Source organism: Eleutherodactylus coqui, chromosome 13 (assembly GCF_035609145.1).
Source record: "Eleutherodactylus coqui strain aEleCoq1 chromosome 13, aEleCoq1.hap1, whole genome shotgun sequence".
Taxonomy (NCBI): Eukaryota; Metazoa; Chordata; class Amphibia; order Anura; family Eleutherodactylidae; genus Eleutherodactylus; species Eleutherodactylus coqui.
The window spans coordinates 50477395-50499384 of NC_089849.1; the positions used below are offsets into that span (position 1 = coordinate 50477395).

Here is a 21990-nt window from a genome sequence, read left to right on the forward strand (position 1 = left end):
GGTGCGCAAATATGCACTAAAATAGAGCATGCTGCACGTGTAGAATGCGCGTCTAAAAGCGAAAATGAGAATGAACACATTGACGCCCCTGTGAAACCACCCTTACAGCGAGATCCATGATGGATACATTTCCTTGTATCTGGACTCACCTTAACTACATTTGGCAAGTGCAGGTTTTGCTGCCTCGGGTGGTACAGCCAGTTAAAAAGGTGTTTTCTGGGAACAGAAAAGGGTCAGCCTTTTCTTAACTCAAAGCATGCCATTGTTATCCTTGGGCTTTATCTGGTATTGTAGCTCATCCCCGTTCAAGTGAATAGCGCTGATATTGTGGTGTGGCGGTCATGACAGTGTCAAAACACGATGCGCCCATGCGTCAGCATTGCTCTACTGCTGAGGGCCCTGATTGTTTGGGGGGTAAGTTGTTTCCTCACCAGCCAATCAGCCTTTACTGTGCTCCGGTGATTCCTCTGTTTGGTGGAGATCTGGTCTATAACTAATTGGGTAAGATTGCCCTTTTTCTCTAGATCTGACTTTCATTATTGTGTGTTTTTTTTTCTGTCCCGGATTGGAGGGTAACTTTTAGTTCTTTTTTTCACATGAATAATATGGGTTTAAGACAACTTTTTATATTAAATAAATGCAATAATAATTGAAAACAGAACTATGTTATATCATTCCTCAGCTCTGGCTTGTCTAATATTAAATTCAGGTAAAAGAATTGAAAAAGAATGAGAACAACCCGACTCATCTATGCATTACATTAAAGACCATTTATTTTAATGACCACCGTGTAATGCTACAATGATGCAACAGGAGAGTTGTGTGACCAGAAGTAACTTCCCCCAAGCTGAGTGCCAGGGGTTAGAATAGATGGGCCCGTGCCAGCTTCCGTTTAAGATAGAGAGAACCCTTTTAATGTTACAAATACGCAATAATCTATACACTGAGGCAAACACTTAACCCTTTAGTGACCAAGCCTGTTTGCGCCCTAATGACCAGGCCGAATTTTGGAAATCTGACATGTCACTTTAACATAGAATAACTCCGTAAAGGTTTTGCAGATCCAAGTGATTCTGAAGTTTTTTGGCCACATATTGCACTTCATTTAGGTGGTAAAAATAGACCGATAGAATATTGTGCCTATTTATTAAAAGCACCAAAATTTGGAAAATTTTGAAAAAAATTGTCATTTTTTTCACATTTTCAACTGCAACATGTTAAATATGCACAAACCTACTGTTCAACTTTTTCATGAGATATATATTTCCATCTGTTTACTTTATTCTGGAAGCACACTGGAAAAACTTTAGGTTTTTTAAACCCTTTAGGAGACATGTACGAATTTAACATTATTAATATTTCGAGGAACATTTTGTTTTCCTACAACAAGCCAAAATTGCAAAGGCTTAGAGGTGTCCGAATGATACACAAATGACCCAATGTTTTTAAAAGTACACATCTTAATATATTCACAGTTTCTTTTCAGGAGGTAATGCAATTTGGAGGAGAAAAAATAAAATGTCATATTTTTGCAAATATGTCATTTTAAAGACAGGTTCTCTTTCTATAGTGCACATAAAAATGAGGATTTACACCCCAAAGTGGATACCCCTGTTGGTCCTGTGTTCAGAAACATACCAATTGTGGCCCTAATCTTATGTTTGTAGGCACAATGGGGCCCAAACCGAAAGAAGCAGCCGGTGGCTTAGGCCTAATGTCCACGGAAAAAATATGGCCGCGCAAATTTCTGCTGCGGATTTCCGCAGAGGATGCACTATTAATTGTCTTTTTTTTTTTGCATGCGGAAGATCTAGCCCATCCGCGCGAGATCCGCGTTAAAATGCAGCATGCTGCATTTTAATTCTCACGCAAGACATCCGCAAATCGCTTAAAAATACCATCCGGAGCTATTTAATTATATCCTATGAGCAATTTTATATGCGGATAACGCATGCAGGAGACCCATGCGGATTTAATAAATCTATTTTTCCCGTGGATATTGGGCCTTACAGAACAGACATTTTGCCTGAAGGTGTTTTAGGCCCCATTGCCCACTTGTAGAGCCCTTGAGCGGCCAAAACGATGGAGAACCCCCACAAATGACCCCATTTTGAAAACTAGACCCCTCAATGCATTCATCTAGGGGTGTACTGTGTATTTTGACCCCACAGCCTTTGAATTAATGTAAGCAAAGCAGAAAGAAAAAATTACAATTTTCATTTTTTTAGCACATTGTCATTTAAAAAATTTTTTTTTTGTACAGTGTACATAGGAATGAAGACTTGCACCCCAAAATGGATACCCCTGTTTGTGCAGTGTTCAGAAACATACCCATTGTAGCTCCAATCTGCTTATTGGACACATGGCTAGGCCTATAATGGAGGGAACACCCACTGGATTTCAGGGCACAACTGAATAAATTCCAGGTCCTATTGCTCACTTGTGCAGAAAAAAAAATGTACTCCCTAAAAATAATCGCCCCCCCCCCCCCCCTCACCTTAGAGTGGCGCTCTGTGAGGTTTTATGAGCTTGCTGAGGTGCGGCGCTCAACAAGTTGCTCCTGGAACTGCATGAAGGCGAGCGTTCCCGGGGCTTCTTGTAAATTATGTCTTACAGGTAGCGATCTGAATAACGCCGGGCTCACGCGGCCGGATGTGGAATTCGCTTGCCGAGGCCTGCAGCGGATTCCAGCTGTGAGCCTGTTTGTAGCGCTGCATACGGAAGCGTAATGTACTGCCCATAACTGCCTACTCACACAGGCGGTCATGGGCAGTACACCTTTTTTTGTTTGTATTTCCTGTGATGACGCTGGTACCCCCAGCCCATATACAATGTAGTTGCGTATGGGCTGCAGGTATATCTGTGACCATGGAGCACAATGGGCTCTATGTTGTGGATATCTGTGGTAAAATAGAACATGCTGCATTCTGTTTTGTGCAAGGGGATTACGTAATTCCGAGCCGCTAATGTGAGCGGAATTGTGTAATCCAGTGCATGCGGAATCCGCAATTTCTATCTGTTCATTTGAGACAGGCCAAATGGTAGATCACTACCTTTTTATAACGTGACTGGGGACCGCTCAACGAGGCCACTGGTCACTGCTCCAGGCTCTCGGCGACCTTTGGTGGATGGGAACAAGGAGATTTTAAATTTCCTGGACCCTCCCCGACTCCTGCATGTGTCCTACATTTTGACGAACGGACGCATGCGCAGAAGCCAGGGGAGGTCTGTGGAGAATGATCGCATTAGGGTTCAAATGCGGAGGCCTCTGGTAAGACGTTTCATCTCCCCTCACCGATCGCATTGGTAAGGGGAGATTAAAGGGGTTGTCCCGCGCCGAAACGGGTTTTTTTTTTTTTCAACCCCCCCCCCCCCCTGTTCGCCGCGAGACAACCCCGATGCAGGGGTTAAAAAAGAACACCGGAGAGCGCTTACCTGAATCCCCGCGCTCCGGTGACTTCTTACTTACCTGATGAAGATGGCCGCGGGGATCTTCTCACTCGGTGGACCGCAGGGCTTCTGTGCGATCCATTGCCGATTCCAGCCTCCTGATTGGCTGGAATCGGCACGTGACGGGGCGGAGCTACACGGAGCTGGCATCCAGCACGAGCAGCCCCATTGAAAAAAGAAGACCGGGACTGCGCAAGCGCGGCTAATTTGGCCATTAGACGGCGAAAATTAGTCGGCTCCATGGAAACGAAGACGCCAGCAACGGAGCAGGTAAGTAAAAAACTTTTTATAACTTCTGTATGGCTCATAATTAATGCACAATGTACATTACAAAGTGCATTAATATGGCCATACAGAAGTGTATAGACCCACTTGCTGCCGCGGGACAACCCCTTTAAACTTCAACTTTTTAAAAAACTTTTATGCATTGGATAACGGCAATCACGTAACCGGGGACCACTCACCACGGCCCTTAGTTACTACTCCAGGCTCTTGGCTACCTTTAGTAGCCAGGAGCAAGGGAAAATTTAAATTTCCCAGTCGCTCCCCAGCTTCTGCGCTTGCGTCTGCCATTTTGCCGATGGACGCATGCACTGAAGCTGGGAAAGGTCCGTGGATTAAGATCCCATCAGGGAACATTGCTGGAGACCTTGGCTATGTAATTTCCCCTCCCCTTACTGATCCATGAGGGGAGGTGAAACTTTAACTTTTTTTTACTTTTACATGATCGCCGTTATCCAATGGATCCAATGATCAGAGACCGCATACCGCGGCCTCCCGTGAAATCTCCAGGCTCTTGGGTACGTTTGGTAGCCAAGAGTAGGGAATTTTTTTTAATTACCCCGGAACTGTGGCTTTTGTGCATGCATCAGCCATTCTAGCGACGGGCGTGTGCGCGGAAGCTGTGGTAAGGTCCACGGATAAATCGGGGGGCCTTAGGTACTTCATTTCATCTCTCCACATGGATCATATCTGTGAGGGAAGATAAACTAAAACGTTAAATTTTTTTTTTTACACTTTTCTCTTACTTTACGTGATCGCCGTTATTCATTGGATAACTGTGATCATGTGACCAGTAACCACATACAGCGGCCCCTGGTGATCTCCCTGCTCCCGTCTACGTATGCTAGCCGGGAGTTTTTATTTCTCCTGGGCCCTCCGGCCTTCTGCACATGTGCTTGACGTTAGACATCTGGCACGCATGCGCAGAAGGCAGCGTCAGGTCCTGGAAGGTCCGGAATGCTGCAGGACATTGCGAAGAATGAAGATGAGCAGTTCTTAGCTCCCTCCATGGATCCGATCCGTGAGAGGAGCTGAAACTTTAACTTTATTTACACTTTTATGCAATCGCCGTTATCCGTTGGATAACAGTTATCATGCGACTGGGAGCCGTTCCCCGTGACCCCCCCATGACAGCTCTAGGCTTTTGGCCACCTCCGGTAGGCGATAGCAGGGAGCTGCCACCCGCACACACCCCAGGGCCTTATTCCACAGTGAGGCAGTCAATTGACCACTGTGTGGAATAAGACCCACTTAGTGAGGCCGTCAAAAGTCATGTCGGTGTCACTAAGGGGATAACAGAACAGCAGTAGGGGACCTTCTGAAAGCTCTTTGAAGCATCAGTACCATGAAATTATGATGACTATGCAAGGTTTAACAGGCGTCTGTCACCTACTTTTAGCCAGGTAAAATAAGCTTATGGACTGAAAGTAGGTGACCCGCTGAGTCCGGGGAAGTAAGTGCTATAGTTACCTCCCGCGTCATTTCCTGGTGTCAGGGCTTTGAGCGGCGCTGCTAAGTAGTCTGTCCGTTCTAATTTTATTATGGATGGCTTCCAGCACTGACATCGGGGGAATGACAGGGAAGGTAGGAATAAAACTTACATCCTCGGACTTCATGGGTCACCTGCTTCCAGCCCTTAAACTTAGCTTATGGGGTAAAAGTAGGTGACAGATTCCCTTTAAGGGCGCCCACCCACTGGCGATTTTTTTTCCCTGCGAAATTCGCAGCATTTTTTTCTCTGCAGGGGTCTATGGGACTTGTAATGTTAAAATCGCGACCGCGCAAAATCGCGATTTTGCGGTAAATTGCGATTTTGCGCGATCGCGATTTTAACATTACAAGTCCCATAGACCCCTGCAGAGAAAAAAATGCTGCGAATTTCGCAGGGAAAAAAATCGCCAGTGGGTGGGCGCCCTAACAGTGAAGAATAACCCAAATGAACCAGTAAGAGATCAAAGGTGGTCCCATGCCTTAGAAAGAATACAGAGATTATTGCAGTGCTTGATTGACATGAGGTGGAAGACAATTAGACACAGAGAGCAAATTTAAGGGCAAATTTTTTCTTTTGCAGCTCCTGTATGTTACAGCAGGGCCAGGCAGTTAGCCAAATGTTAGAGGATGGGAAATTATGGATTCCCATCAACACACACATTGCACTTTTGGAGAGTCTTATGAGCAATATATTGAAACTACACAAAAACTACAGTGGGGAAAATTACATAATATAGAAAACTGTCTCTGTATGAGTTCCTGCACAGGATTGCATTGCAGCTTCACACTTTGGCATCCTTAGAAATAGATAGGTCCTATAATACATCTATGTGCCCAATTTCATATAGATCTTTCATATTCTCCATAATGTCTGTGTCTCCATCGAATAGAGCTGCAGGGCCGTTTCCCTAAGTTGCACACAGGAATCAATGTTACAGTCACCTTGGAAATCAATGGTATGAGCACTTTACATAGGATATGGTTTCTGAACTTTGTAACACAGATTCAAATACTTTGGAAATACAACCAGGAAAATTCAGCAACCCAGAATACGGGGCCGAATCAAGTACCGTCTCTTTACCATGCAGCAATCTCTTCGTCCTAACACAGTCTGGTTATATATTAATACTACCTCTGGTACTTGCAACACTCTCGGCTTCATTGCCTGTGCCGGATACAACACAGTGGCTTTGTATTCTGCTTAACATTCCTAATCTTTTTATACTCACAGTCTCTTTATAGTCGCAGTCTCATCAGGCCTTACTCTGTGAACACTCTCAGCAGTTCTGATTAATTAGCACTCACAGTCTCTTTAGTGTAGGGCTGTCTCTCTGACTTTAGCAATTCAACAAGTCCCCAACCAGAGCTACAATGGTCTAACGGTCTGAGCACTCTCTTCCTCCAAACTTCAGAGAATTTCCTCAACTCAAGCTCTGCCCAGCCTCAGGAGTTAAAGCAGAGGGCTCCTCTCGCGGCACACGACTACAGGCTGCACCAAACCTCTGCTTTGAGCTCTAGCAGCTCTTGCACACTTTACCAGCTCAAGAAACACAACTAATAATTACGCACCACACTCCACCTCTTATACCGTACCTTGCGGGGCAGAATTGTCCTACTGTTCTTCCATCTGATGCCCATGCCCCACCCAGCATGATTAAAACCCAAAACATTGCTATGTAAAGGGGAAGAAAGAGCTTTCACATCCTTACTGAGTTAGTGGTCGCTGCCATTGTGAGATCCTGGATGGAGCTCTAAACATATGTCCCAAATATTAAGCCGCAATAAAGTTAATGAACAGAGACCCAGACTGCATTATTATAGTTGGCCATCACTGGGAACTCCAATTACTGTTATTTATAGAAATCAATGGAGCTATTACAAATATTTGGGGACTGTAGCCTTTCCCCCAAAAGGAAGTAGGGCAATGGCCATCTTTGGAGAAGCTGAATGAGGAGCTGGCAACCATCTTGGGACCAGGACATTGTAAAAGGCTGAAAGTACCTTATATTGTACCACATGAACTGTGTTTCAGTATTCTAGAACTAACGTTTGCAAAGTGCTGTTGCATTAGTCAGCTTGTTTGCTCATTCTCACGGTATTATTTACATTTCTGTATTTCTCAATAAACCTTGTATATTTGTGGTACGCCGTTCATATCCTGAACCTGTGTCATGCATCATCACCAGTGATAGATACCATAACTGGAATCGGGACCAATCACACAATGTCCACAGGGGCCACAACGGAGACTATAACATTTCCTCAACTGCTCAGTTATGTACAATCCTTGTCGTAAGTCATAAAGTGACTGTCAATCGTCCGCTCATTTTTCTAATAAATGTCAGTTACTATGTCAATCAACTACATTATACACATTTACAATACTCTGTATGCCTCTACACTTACGGAACAAACATTATAGCATTTCCTATACTAAACCTCAATATTCCTCTCAATAAACAGTATTTTTCTCAGTAAACATAAAAGGGCTTGACGTTTTAGAGTAAACTTTTTTAAAACGGAGTCAAAAGGGTTGAAACAATAAAACAAAGAGAACTTATCTGTCCTCCACCCTAGCGATCCAGCGCTGCAGCCCCACAATTACTCCAGTCTGTGCTGATAGTAAAAAGTCAGGTGACTGCTGCCTGCCAACAGGAGCCCGCTACGTCACGGCTCGGTCTCCTTACATCCTGGGTGCCATGATGCCAGGAGTTTAGTACTGTTACGTTGCGGCCTCTGACCGGCAAGCAGTGGTTACTTGATTTCCACTGTCAACAGAGACCGGAGGAATCGCAGGGCTGCAGCGCTGGATCGCCAACGCTGAAGACAAGTGAATACCTTTTGTTTTATTGTTTTAACCCTTTTGGCTCTGATTTAAAAAAGTTCATTCTAACTAGACAACTCCTTTAATATTGCTTTCCTTTATATAAATTATAATATACATTGCTCTCCTTACTAAACATTAGCAAATACAGTATATCACTTTTCTAACTAAACTCCATCATGCTACCTCACCTCTTCAAATACACCGCAGAAGTAATAACATTTGACTAGCTACTCTAGGATAACTTTTCTCAACCTCCCTTACATCTCCATCCTGACCTGCTGCCCCACCTGATCCCATCATTTACTCCTGCACGTGGTGCCATTGTGGTATTGGGCTGGGAGGGCTTGAGCTGGAAATTGTGTCATCACTGCTATTTGTTCAGTAGATGAAGCAGGGATTGACGCATCAATGACATCAAAATGGCAGACGTCTGTATTTGGTGACAGTAAGGCGTGGAATTCTACAACTGTCCATCGCACATGAACATCCAGACATACCGAACAAACTACCTCATTTGGACAAAGCCTGTTGTTGTCCTACTTGCTTTCTTAAAATTGGGATAGTACGGCCAACAACTTTCTCCCCCAACCTCCCCATAAACATTTTTAAGATAGGAAAACAGCCCACCACTAGAAACTTCTAGAAACGGCTTATCTCCAAGAGTATCAAAGAATGAGACATGATAAAAAAAAACATGTCCAGTCCTCCTTTCCTCCAACGTTTGCCATTGGGGGACAGACAGGAGACCACGATATACATTAGATCATCGGGCTCTTTCTGTTCAGGTGGGCAGGTTTCCTCAGTCTTTGTGTAATATGTATGGTCAGTTTAAGATTTCAAAATGTTTAAGACATCTGACGTGTGTGAAGAACAGCATGAGGAGTTGTTGGCTCCACCTAATAAATGCTGGAAGATGTTTCCTTCAACAATTCTAGTCGAAAATGTTCAAAAATGAGTTGTACTGTGTAAAAGGGGAATGCAACACGTCTAGATATTGACACATCTGTCCTATAAGATTGTGCTGACATCATTCTTGTGCTGTACATGGGCCATATAGCTTGAAAATGTTCCCAATTGAAGCACCAGTTGCATTCTTAGCCTCCAATGTGCTCGACATAAGCCAGAAGAGGTGCGCTTGGAATTCCTTTGGGCAATTTGCTTCTGTGTTTTCCACTGTATTGAAAATTGCAAAAACTTACACGCAGTATAGATTTTTCTTAATTCTGTAAGTCAGTGCTGAATATATGACACTTAAGAGCCCCTTCACACGAGCGTATGCGCCAAAACGCTTGCGTAACGCAGTACATTTGCGTCGTGAACAATATGCTTTTGTGCATTACCGTACTTTTTGCACTCACAGAGCCAGTTCACATGGCTCTCACCGTGATTTTAAAGGCTATTTAGCCTAATGAAGTGTGTTCTTTTTCCCGTGGAATTGCGCAGTGTATGGTACACTTCTATGGGGCCTTTTGTGCTCAAATGCGCATAAAAATAGAAAATGCTGTGGGTTTTTTTACGCACACAAGAAAGACTAATAAGAATGAACCCACTGAAATCAATGGGTTCTATTTTCTGCATATTTGCATGCACGCAAATACACATGCGAATACCCTGGTGTGAAGGAGTCTTAAAGGGGTTGTCCCGCGAAAGCAAGTGGGAGTATACACTTCTGTATGGCCATATTAATGTACTTTGTAATGTACATCGTGCATTAATTATGAGCCATACAGAAGTTATTCACTTACCTGCTCCGTTGCTGGCGTCCTCGTCTCCATGGTGTCTAATCTTCAGCGTCTAATCTCCCGATTAAACGTGCTTGCGCAGTCCTGTCTTCTGTCTTCTGAATGGGGCCGCTCGTGCCAGAGAGCTGCTCCTCGTAGCTCCGCCCCGTCACGTGTGCCGATTCCAGCCAATCAGGAGGCTGGAATCGGCAATGGACCGCACAGAAGACCTGCGGTCCACCGAGGGTGAAGATCCCGGCGGCCATCTTCACAAGGTAAGTAAGAAGTCACCGGAGCGCGGGGATTCGGGTAAGTACTACCCGTTTTGTTTTTTTTATCCCTGCATCGGGTTGGTCTCGCGCCGAACGGGGGGGGCTATTGAAAAAAAAAAAACCCGTTTCGGCGCGGGACAACCCCTTTAAGGGTAGATTCGCACCTGGTGGATTAGTGTAAGTAAAATCTACAGCAGATTACAGTATAAAACAAGTAAATGAGATGATACAAATCTTATCTACATGCTGTGGATATCTACCATGTGCAAAAATGCACATGCTGCTATTTTTCAAATCCAGAGCATGCTCACTCTGTTGTGTATGCAAATGGAAGATGCAACAATGCCTCTACAGCGCCACCTACTAGAAGGCACCATTACTGCAAGTCAATGTCTGACCTTTTAAAAGGCCTTCTAATACTAACTGGAAATGTACTCCACAGTCACTGGAAAGAAAAGATAACCATCTACAGACAGACTGTTTCAGGGGTTTTGCCCCTCATCAGTGTGTAGTAGGTTTCTGGATGGCTTGATGAGAGACCTATGATGTATTTTGGGAGGAATAAACATTTTCCTTGTGGAGACTGCCTTGTACAGTAGGTGTGAGGGGGCTTATAAGACCATGCATGGTCCTCTGGGAAATATGCAAATAGAGGAAGGAACAATGTCTCAACAGCGCCACCTATTAGAGGATAGCATTCCTGCAAGTCATTGTATGACCTTTAAACAGGCTTTGCAGAAATGCCACAGTTTTTCTCTGCATAATTTACCACTTTCACCATTGCAGTGGTGAATCCACAGCTAAATCTGCAGGCATCACATATATGGACTGTACATATAAAATCCTATCCAGGGACAAAAGAGCTCTTTCCAGCATTGCATGGGGGTATATATATATATATATATATATATATATATATATATATATATATATATGGAGCGTGTTTGTTTCAGTAATAACCAAAGAGAAACAATTTAAGATGAATTAGCATAATAATGCAGTAATTCATTGATGGCAGCCGGAATGGTGACTGAGCATTCTAAGCACAACAGTGGATGAATGGCTCGATGACTAGGCATTGGGGCAATGTCAGAGGGTTGGGCACCAGCATGATGGTCCACCTCATTCCTGGAGAGACATGAGACAGTGGCTTGCCAAACCATTTGAAACCTGCTGGATTGGACAACGATGTCCTGTTCTTTGACCACCATGTTCTCAACACTTGACTTCTTCTTGTGGAGTCACCTTAAGGCCGCCTGCACACAGGCGGATTTGCATTGCGGAATTCGGAGCAGGCGTCAGTCTCCAGATTCTGCAGTAAATACCGCCCATAGCAGGCTATGAAAAAAAACGTGGTTTCCTCTACACGAGTGGAAATCAATTGCTCACGCAGGAAAAATCATAGCATGCTCTATTTCTGTGCGGATTCCGCACAGAAGTCAATGGAAGCCGTGCGAGCCATCCACAGTACAGTAAAGAAAGAAGAAATGTCAGGTACGCTCAGATGCTGACTGGGCACAAGGTCGGATTCTGCTGCAGGCTCCCATATGCGGAACCTGACCCGATCGTGTCCAGCCGGCCTAAGGCAGCTGTTTGCCATGCATACCCAACACCCTCTCGTGATGTTGATGAACTGGAGAGATAAATGCGAGCAGCCTATAAACCGGTCACCCCTACGCTGAACCGTGTACATCGTTGTATAGCCACTGACGGCAATTCTAAAATATTAAAGTTCACTTTTTTGTTTCAATTTCTGCATAACCCCAGACTAAACTATACCCCCTTTTACCTTAGTTGGTATTTATTTGTGATAAAGGGGGCAACCCTACCCTAGACGGGTATTTTTGTAGACACCCTGTATGCATACATTAAAGGGGGTTTTCTGATATAGTTAAAAATTAATAGAGGTGGAGGGGGTGACACATATATAAAAAAAATACTCACCTCCCTGCTGCCGCGCTGCTCCCCCACTGCTTTTTAAAAGTGCTGCAACGGTCATATAAGTTATTTATCTATGCCACCGCTGCACCCAATTGTAGACCCGACATGGACGTCAGCAACAACATCCTATAAACCTCCTTCGAGGCTTCTACATTAGAAGCCCATGTGACAGGTTTACAGGACATCACCGGGTCTTCTTGCCGGGTGCCGTCACCTGTCAGATGCTGTGGACCCGCACTGCCGAAGTGGTGGTCGAATGCCATGGTGACTATATTGATTTTATATCGTTTTGGGCATCAGGTGCCCATATCTGTATAAAAAACAAGAATTCGGAAAACCCCTTTAAATACTTTTCCCATTGCCCACTCCGTATGTAGAGAAAATGAGATCTATAGTTTTGATCAGGCATATTTGGTATTTCTATATCCTAGAATAAACAGCTACAGCAGATCAAATCTCATTAATGATAGTTAATAACTTTAACATCAACTCTTTATAATCAGGTAAAAACAAACAAAATACTGTCTAGAATATATATTATCCATGAAGCCAACGCAAAGTGTCCCTGATCTGAATCTAAGGTCCCATCTGAGTACAAGAGGCATGTATAGCTATGTGTCACAGCTGTAGAGGAGCAGGTTCCTGCGCACAGCTGCATCTGCTAGAATTCACAATGGTCTAGTTCTTCACAAGTTGCTGTGCTCTCCCCTCCATGTGTCAGGATGAGGTGGCAGCCAGTCCGGCTGGACGTTGCATGTTGCATTGTACATGCGAGCTGTGCACGTGTGCCCTCGCTGAATGTGACACATAGTGCCAGCCTTGGTCTCATGTTGCTGCTGGCAGAGGTAACACAGCTTCAGGAAAGGGCAGAGCAGGGGGGTATATTATTCTAATCCTACAAACTCCTCCTCTCCCTCCACCCCAATCACCCCCTCCCCTTTAACAGGTCTGGGGTATAGAGGGAGCTGCGAGGAGCTGACAGGGACAGGGGAGAGAGGGAGGCTGAAGAAAGACAGAAAAGTTAGAGAGTGATAGAAAGTAGCAGGCAGAGAGACAGAAGACTCACAAAGTCATAACCAAAATAAAGAAAACTATTCACCTCTCTGGAGCAGAGAGGAAAGTGCATTGTGGAGGTGTGAGCCCTGAAGGAAAAAGGGACAATGCAAAATAAAGACGCAGAAGAGCAAAAGTGAGAAGATAAAAGAGAGCAGAAAAAAAAAGGATGGAAACTGTGCTTGCCTGAGCCAGCAATCGTAGCCAAAGACTGTCACACCGAAACTCACACTGACACTCGGTGACAGAGTCTGATGACCAAGTGACACCAAAGGACAAACATCTCACATCCCCGACTAATGACTTCCAAGGAATCCTAATTTTGTGGTCAAGCACAAAGACGTTGTATTTTACCGACCCCTTCGGAGTGTGCCTGGTGTAGTCTTTTTACTGGAAGAGGCTACTTGAAGTGCATCAGATAGACGAGAGCCCACTTGGACTGTGAGAAGTAATTGCTAGAAAGTTGGAGAGTAAAAGTGAAGTTCTCTTAAGTTCCTGAGGACCCCCCTCGGAACAGACCCTTTTTAAGAAGGGATATAGACATTTTAGCTCCTCATCGCTGACCCCTGCATACTTCTCATCAGTCCTCACTGTGCTTACACTCAACCATTAGAAGAATGGAAGACAGGATGCTCAGGATCTTGCTTTTAGTTGCTTTCTCTATGTGTTTTAATGGATTATTATGTCCAGTGGATGCCAAAGGAACGTACTACCCACCTCCGGCCAGCGGAAGGTTCATTCACAGCTTATATACCTCAGGCTCTCAACCTCAGACGTATGGCAAGCCCATTACCAAGCACAGGTAATACTGGCAAAATATCCATATTTCTAGAAACTCAGATCATAAATATACAGACTTTTATGTGTATTCTTGTAATGTGTTTATGTGTGTAATTCCGTATTCATATATTGTAAAATAACTTACTGTACTTATAATAAATATGTTAATATTTGCAAAATGAAACATCAACTATAAAAGGTCTAAATATCCATACAGCAACGATTTATAAACCGCACTTCAGGGTCTATTCACTATACAACAAGCCAATCTGCTGAACTTTTCCAAAAAGTTTGGTTTGGTCTGGATTAGTTTGGACCGAACCAAAACCCATAAAACTGGTGTATAATACTATCTATGAGCCATGAGTGTACTTTGTTGGCTCTTAGATGGTGCTACACATCAGTGTTCAGGACTAGTGTTAAGTGAACTGAACTAGTAGAACCTTGATGCAGGTAGAACTTTGCTAAAAGCTTGGTTTGGGTTCGTGCCAAACTGAACTTTTCGACCTGAAAGAGGGTTCTACGGGTTTGATTTGCTCAACACTAACTATAGACGATGCAGTGCCATTACCATTGTGCATTACGGAGTAAAGACCATGTTCATTTACACACATAGCACATGTGAGTACAGTATGCAATGGAGCAGGTCTTCGGTTCTCTTCTTGCAGTCTCCACATTGCTAAATATGCAATGTATTTGAATGGAATCTGTCTCTCCGATCCCTATTAAATAATAAAAAAGCAATTATAATAGTGCCACAGGTTCCAAAATGATGGCTATATTGTGTGTTTGAAGGGGTGGGGGGGTGGGCAAGAAGGAAGAATACAGATAGATAGCCTGTAATAGAATCAGCAGCATGCTGGGGGATGTAGTTCAGTCATGAGCCAAGGGCAGGGATTAGTTGACCCTTGCTACATATTTGTTGTGGCTGTATGAATCCATTATTTCAGAGAAGTATGTTAAATATTAGTGGTACAGTATTCTACAAGCTCATATAACAGCTCTTTGACTAAGTTCCCTTGTTCTCGCATGTTTCTGGCGTTCTGCCTGGAATAATGTAAGAAAATTGTGTCTTCTTCTATTGCCAGTGCCCCTGACACAGCATGGCATTCCATATTATCAATATATACATATTGCATTAGTGGATCAGAAAGATCTTTCTTTGCATAATAAGCAGATATTTCCATATAATCCTGCTATGGTTTTTTGTAGGAATTATTGCGTATACGTCGTGGAGAAGAATGTGACGTGCACTATGCAGGATGGCACCGAACCGTACATCAAAGCGGAGTACCTCAAGTGCAGCTGGGGTCCCAAGTGTCCAGGAACTGTAATGTAAGTTACTGTGCTGAACGTTAGCATGGCCTTACATCACATCGCTTTCTATCATGTATACAATTCATGTGCTCTTTCTTTAATTTCATCACAGATGGGAAAATCCATTAGAAATCAACTTAATGTAAGCAAATCGCAGTGCCTGGAGGAAACCTTTAGTGAACTTACAAACTCCATGCAGATGTTGCCCTATTCAGATTGCTCAAAAGCAATATGCAACCCATTGAACCACCTTAGCAAATTAGTCATATCATTAACCTCTCTGTAATATACATCTACGGTTTCACGGTCTATGATTATTTGCATTCTTCTTCCTTCGCATTGCTAGAAATGGGAAGTTCAGCAGCAATCTGCAAAAGTTGTTGGTACAGGTAAGGCATGTCAAATTCCACCATCATTAATTTGCCCCTTTGTAAACAGGTATAGGACTCTCTTCAGACCCAAGTACAGGATTGGATACAAGATAGTGACCGAACTACAGTGGCGCTGTTGTCCAGGACATTCAGGGGACTCCTGCCAAGATGGACCTCCTGTCCAGTCGGGCTACCTTCCACCTTACGTGGGACCTAAAGCTTCTCTTCCGGGGTCGAAGCTGTTCCCTCCGCCCAAGACACCACCTACTTATTCCAAATTGCAGCCAGAAACTCTTCCTGACCCACCTGCACCCCCAAAGAAGACTGGCTATGGTAAGGAAAGCTGTATGTGTAAACTAACCAGTGGCTGCCTCTTTATATATGTAAAACATCTACTGGATTCTCAGACTACCCTGTGCAGCGTGCTTCAGTAGTCTGAGACATTCCCCCGTCTCTCAGATGGACTATTGCAGATGATAATATCATTGTGTCTATATTTAATTTTCTCTTACACCTTCCGTGGCCCAAGAGCAGGGGAAGTGTCTCGGACCAGAGACCTAACTTGAAGCTTCTGGGCCCCAATGCAAAATCTGTAACAGGGCCCCCAACTATAATGCGTTAGTCATAGTACTGGGCTCCCTATATGGAGAAGAGAGGCCTTAAGACTCGTGGGCCCGGGTGCATATAGTTACACCTCTGTCTCAGACTATGAAAGTCACTGAGCACCGAGTAGTCTGAGAATGTAGAAATTAAACTGAGAATGGGACAAATCACGGCAGGAGGGCACCAAGTATATTAAAGGGTAGTCTGGGGAGGAAAAAAATCTACTTAGCAATGCGTATAAACATTGAAAAAAAAGTCTACCCACCACACCCGATCCCTGCAACTCCCATTCCAATGGTGCCCAGTCCCCCACTGCACTCTTCTTCCAGTTCCAGTGACAACATCCCATCATAGGGACATGTGACCACTGCAGCCAATTACTGGTTGATCCTGAGTGACATTCAGCCAGTAATTGACAGCAATGTTCACATGTCCGTGTGATGGGATGTCATCGCTGAAGACTGAAGAAGAGAGGAGCGATGAACCAGGCACTATTGGAACGGGGACTGTGGGGATCGGGTGAGGTGAGTTGGACTTTTTATCATGTTTTTTTCTTTCAGCACTGAGCAAATTTACATTTCAGTTTCTTCCCCTCGACTACTCCTTTAACTATACATTCTGCATGTATAGCGAATCTTTCCCTGTGAATTGGAGGGGTGCTATAACTTGTCCCTTTTCACAAAATTACGTCACCACTCAAATCCACTACATTACTTATCATGTAATTATCCCAAAGTTACAAGCCCGTATTATTACCACAGAGGTGCCTTCACACTTATACAGGCAGCCACAATAAAAATCTCTCAGAATTCCCTGCTGATTCAGTGGCACAGAGTTTTAAGGCAGCAGAAAGGTGGCAGGTTCAATCCCTGCGTGGTTCAGGTAGCCGGCTCAAGGTTGACTCAGCCTTCCATCCTTCCGAGGTCGGTAAAATGAGTTCCCCGCTTGGTGGAGGTAAAAAAAATGACTGGAGAAGGCAATGGCAAACTATCCTGCTAAAACAGGCTGCTGAGAAAACTTCACGATGTGACATCACCCGAGGAGTCAGTCATGACTCGGTGCTCGCACCAGGGGACTTTACCTTACCTCAGTGTCTGTCCAACACTTGATTTACACTCCGAGAAATGTAATCTTTACACCTGGCCCTATACAGTAATCTGATGTGGGTGGAAATAACTAAGAAATAGTGGCATTTTAGGAGATCAGCTAAGGCTCTGTTTACATCAGCATCGAAGTGTCCGGCACAAAGTTCTGGACAAAATGGAGCAGTATGCCACTCCGTTAATAAAGCAGTGCTCTATTTTGTCCGGTGAAATGCCAGGAGGCATGATGGGCACCTGACAGACCCCAGAGCTGTTCATGCTCATCTTGTACGGAATCTGGCACTTCTATTACTTCCCATGTTTGGCTCTTATAGGCTGAACAGTGCGAGCGACGAGTACATATGTGAACAGCACCTAAGTTGTTAGAGGGAATGTCTGATAACAAGCTTGCTGGCTGTTTCTACTAACCATATTTCCATATTTCTACTAGGAGTATCAAACAGTGCTAATAAATTAGTGTCACAGAGTGCAAATAGAACACTGTTATACAATGAGCAAGAAATTAGAGCTACAGTATACTATCCAATATAAGAAGAATCTTACACTGCCAACACAATCTTGTCACTCCATTAATAAAGCAGTGCCATGCAGTGCCAATGTACTGGTGGCTGCCTTACAATTCTATAGGGCGGCCATGGAAATGTAGTCTGGCACCGCACTCTTATGAAAGCCGTCTAAAAGAAAATTTGTCTTTGTTGCCCAAAGCAACCAATCAAAGCGCGACTTTCATTTCTTATACTGCAGACGTAAAATGAAAGCTGTGCTGTGATTGGTTGGAATGTGCAACAAAGAAAGATTTTCTTTTAGAGTGTGGTACCAGACTACTTCCCCCCCCCCCCTATATACATCAGAATATCAATACATACCAGTGAAATATATTACTGATGTACAATTTCAATACATTTCTAATATAACTGAGCCATGTATTGCTAATATAATAACATTTATAATGCTAATAAAATGCAATATGCTGCCATATAATGACAATGTAGAAGTGCCTGATTATGGTGTCATGATACCGCATACTATGTTAATGCTATATAGTGCCTACAAAACTGTTCCCTTAAAGGGGCCCATAAAAACCACCTGCCGTAGTGCCCTACTGTCATTAGAATGTTCATAGCCATTGCTGTGCCTGTGCAGCGGACCAGCTATTGCTGCCTTATACAGTGTGTCTGCTATCCGCGTGCCAATATAGAAGCAGCTAGTCTTCCTTCTGTACATATTTGTGCCAATAGAGAGATCAATGACAGAACATGAGAAAACATTGGCAGACGTGTGACAGCTGCTGCATTCTCTCTGATCTCACAGAGTATAGCAATCATTTCAGGAAAAATTAGCGGATGTTCATAAAGCTTTTAGTGCACTTTGATGTAATCAAATTACTAGTTATTTCTCTTGATCACAATTAAAGGGGTTTTCCAGTACTTTGGGCATCTTCTCTATTGATGACCAATAGTAAGGATAGGTCATCAATAGATGATGATCAGAGGTCTGCCAATCGGGATCCCCGTGACCAGCGGATTTCTCGGCACTGCTATCACTGTGGTCAGCGCTGGAAGCAGGTAGCACTGCCAACATTGCAGCGGCCCAGTTTGGTAGTGCAGACACAGCTCTAATTGAGATCAGTGGGAGCTGTGCCTGCAGTCCAGTCTGGGCTGCTGCAGTATGGACAGCGCAGTCTGCATTCACCTCATCAGCAATCAGGAATCCCGAGCAGCAGACCTTCACCAATCATCTATTGATAATTATCTATCCTGAGGATAGGTCATTACTAGAAAAAACGCTCAAGGTTCCAGACAATCCCCTTAACATGCATGTCCCTTTCAATGGGGAGAGGGGAATAAGCCATTACCAGACCCTTCTCACAGTGACTAATCTACTATCCTCCGACATTATGTTACCAGGGAAAAGTTAAGAGTCCCCCATGCAAGTCAAATCATTAGCAGATCCCAGCTGGTTTGGCCGACATTTATATTGTGTTTGGTCAGCTTGAGAACGGTGCAAATAATAATTATCTGCCCTTTGCAGGACGAAAAGTGTCGCCTGTTTTTGGAGAACGTTTGGACCGCTTGGAAGGAGAGGTCAGACGCCTCTCTCAGGCTTATGACAGCTTACAGGGAATGGTGAGCGGTCTGGGAGACTCTCTACGCGTGGCCATCCAGGAGGACACCAACAAAATGATTGGCTCGCTCGTAAGTGGGCCCAGTTCTTCCTCACAATCTTCCGTTGGCTTTGGAATGATTCCTGATGCTTTGGCCGAGGCTCCACATGTCCCTGCAGACTTGTCTGGGAAAGTAGCTGAGGTGAGTGAGATGCTTCGTTCCAAATCCGAGCTTCTGGAAGAGGTAAATGGGATGGTTATGGGGCATGAAGCACAGCTCCAGCATCTACTAGAAGCTGCAAGACCGTCTCCACTTACATCCACTGACTTGTTAGAGCAATATTTGGAAGGAAAGTTGGCTGAGGCTCAGGCAAAGCTGCTGGATGGACTAGAGGCTCAGCTACAGAAGATCCAAGGTAGCTGTGATTTGAAAGTACAAGAAGTGCAAAGACAATGCCAAGACGCTGAGCAGGCAGCAGGTCATAGAATGCAGCAGGAAATAGATGGGCGAGAAGTAGCAATGAGAAGAGAGATATTAGGATTAACTGCCAGAGTACAGGGAATGAGTGAAGCTGAAGGCTGCTGTGGGCGCCTGGAAGACCTCGTCAGACGTGTAGAGGAACTAGAACGTGGCATGCGTCAGCTAACTGAAGATCACCATACCCTAACCCAGAAAGTGGATGTAGAACTCACAAGGCTTATGCTGGAACCACAAGTTGGAGTAAGGTTAGATGAAGTAGAGAGCAGACTCAACTATACCGAAGAAGGTGTTAGGAGATGTTGTCAAGAAGGAGAAGAAAGAGGCCACTTTTTAAATGAGCTGGATGGGGTAAGGGCCTCGGTGGATGACAAAGTTAGAGTCTTGGAAGAGAGGCTGCTGACGGCTGTTGGAGAGCTCACCAATGCGTCGGCTCCACTGGCGCTAGATGGAGCAGTGATACCACTGTTGGATGCCCATTTTTCAGGGTTAAGGAAAGAGGGTCTTGAAAATTTGGAAGGTATACAGACTCGACTTGCTGCTGTGGAAGAATTGTGTGCTGCTGGGTGCTCCACATCAGTAGGAGAATCTCTCATTGAGATTCACAGTGAGCTTTCACAATGCCAAAAGCAGAACCAGGATGTCGAAAGACAGCTAGGTCACCTCAATAACACCATTTTGAGCATCAAGAGGCAACTTGAAAGACAAAAGGAAGAAGCATTACAAGGTGAAATCACGCTACTGCAAGTTAACTTGAGAACTGTTGGGCGCTCCTTGCATGGTTTGGAGGAGACAGTAAATAAATATGCTGATGCTGTAGTCCAAGTCAACTCAACTGCAGAGGAACGTGGACACCGGCTAAATGAGGAACTGCTTACTGTTCAAGGCCAAGTAGATGGTCATGGTTCTGATATCCGCACCAGCCGATCACAGCTTTTAGGGTTGCGGGGGGACATGGAAAGGGTGAAAGCACGGCTTGCAGGACAACTCGGAACTTGTCAGTCTTTGGCTCATGAACTTCATGGGGAGATGTCCAAGTTTGAACATAGGGTGGCAGAGTTGGAAGGGTCTTGTGGTGCTCAAGAAACAAGTTTAGTTGGCTATCTGGACCAGGTTAACAGCACACTAGCATCTCATGAGCGGGGGCTGGAAATCCTTAGACAGGAGCTGAGTAAAATTAACCATCAGGCACCAAGCCTGGAACTGCCACCCACCACACAAAAACATCCAGGAAGAAAATAGCAATGGCAAAGCAGTGTGGGAAAACTTCTTCAAACACAGTGGTAAACCACAGGTATAAACTGGAAAGCGAAGTGCACAAGTGGCAGAACAGGAGGGGACCTGGAAAAAATCTAACAAACTTATGTTCCTTGATTTTGGGGCAGCTAAGCCACTTTGGGAGGGTGAATTTACATTGCCTCGTGGTTGTATGAGATTCTGGGGCAATGCAGGGATCTGTATGGTGCTAGGGCATTATTAATATACCAAGGACTAGTTCTAAATAATTTATATATTTCCTTCTCTTCCTTTTTGTTACCTATTATGCACTGCAGGGGTGTGGATGACCTTATTAGAGAAGCCTACTGTATGATGCAACCCTATCCCTGCAAAAAGTCCCGTCTTCATGTGCTGTAGAACCAAACCTCTAAAATGTGCAAAAAGAGGGCAAAAATTCTATAACTGACTGTACAAATCCGAAAAAAATGGTTATTAAAGGCATCATACATTCACCTACTCCATTCTATTGCTTTGTTAGTTTTGCAAATACTCCTCCTACTGGATACTTTAGGAATGACATTACTGCAAACAATTCCTATGGGTCAGGATTTAGTCCTCTGTGCACGCTCTGGTAATTTGACTCAAATGATTAAATCCATTAAAGAGAATGAGGCGGTTAACAACAACATCTGCAAGTGAATTACGTTTTTCATATAAAATGCTAATTCAGCCCAAAATGCAAGCTGCATATAAAATATTGTTTAAATGTACGCACTCCGTTGTAGTAATGTGTAATCTGTACAACCACAGGTTTAACTAACTTAATAATAGGAGCAATCAGTTCATCAATGTGGTACCACGGACCTCCAGCACTGAGACTAGTGACAGCACCGTTAGGTGGATAACTACTATTTGACCGATGGGTCAAAGGGGGATTACCGTTTCGGCAAATAAAACATATTCATTGTGTAGAAAAGTT

General features: G+C 44.1%; 1 protein-coding gene across 1 annotated transcript; it reads left to right on the top strand.

The window, feature by feature from the left end:
• Positions 1-12961: 12961 nt before the first annotated feature.
• On the top strand, positions 12962-21527 carry EMILIN3 (elastin microfibril interfacer 3). The gene is made up of 4 exons (XM_066586367.1): positions 12962-13839; positions 15030-15152; positions 15573-15838; positions 19243-21527. The coding sequence occupies exons 1-4, from the start codon at positions 13655-13657 to the stop codon at positions 21033-21035; spliced, it is 2367 nt and encodes a 788-aa protein (XP_066442464.1). The 5' UTR covers positions 12962-13654; the 3' UTR covers positions 21036-21527.
• The last annotated feature ends 463 nt before the right edge of the window (positions 21528-21990 follow it).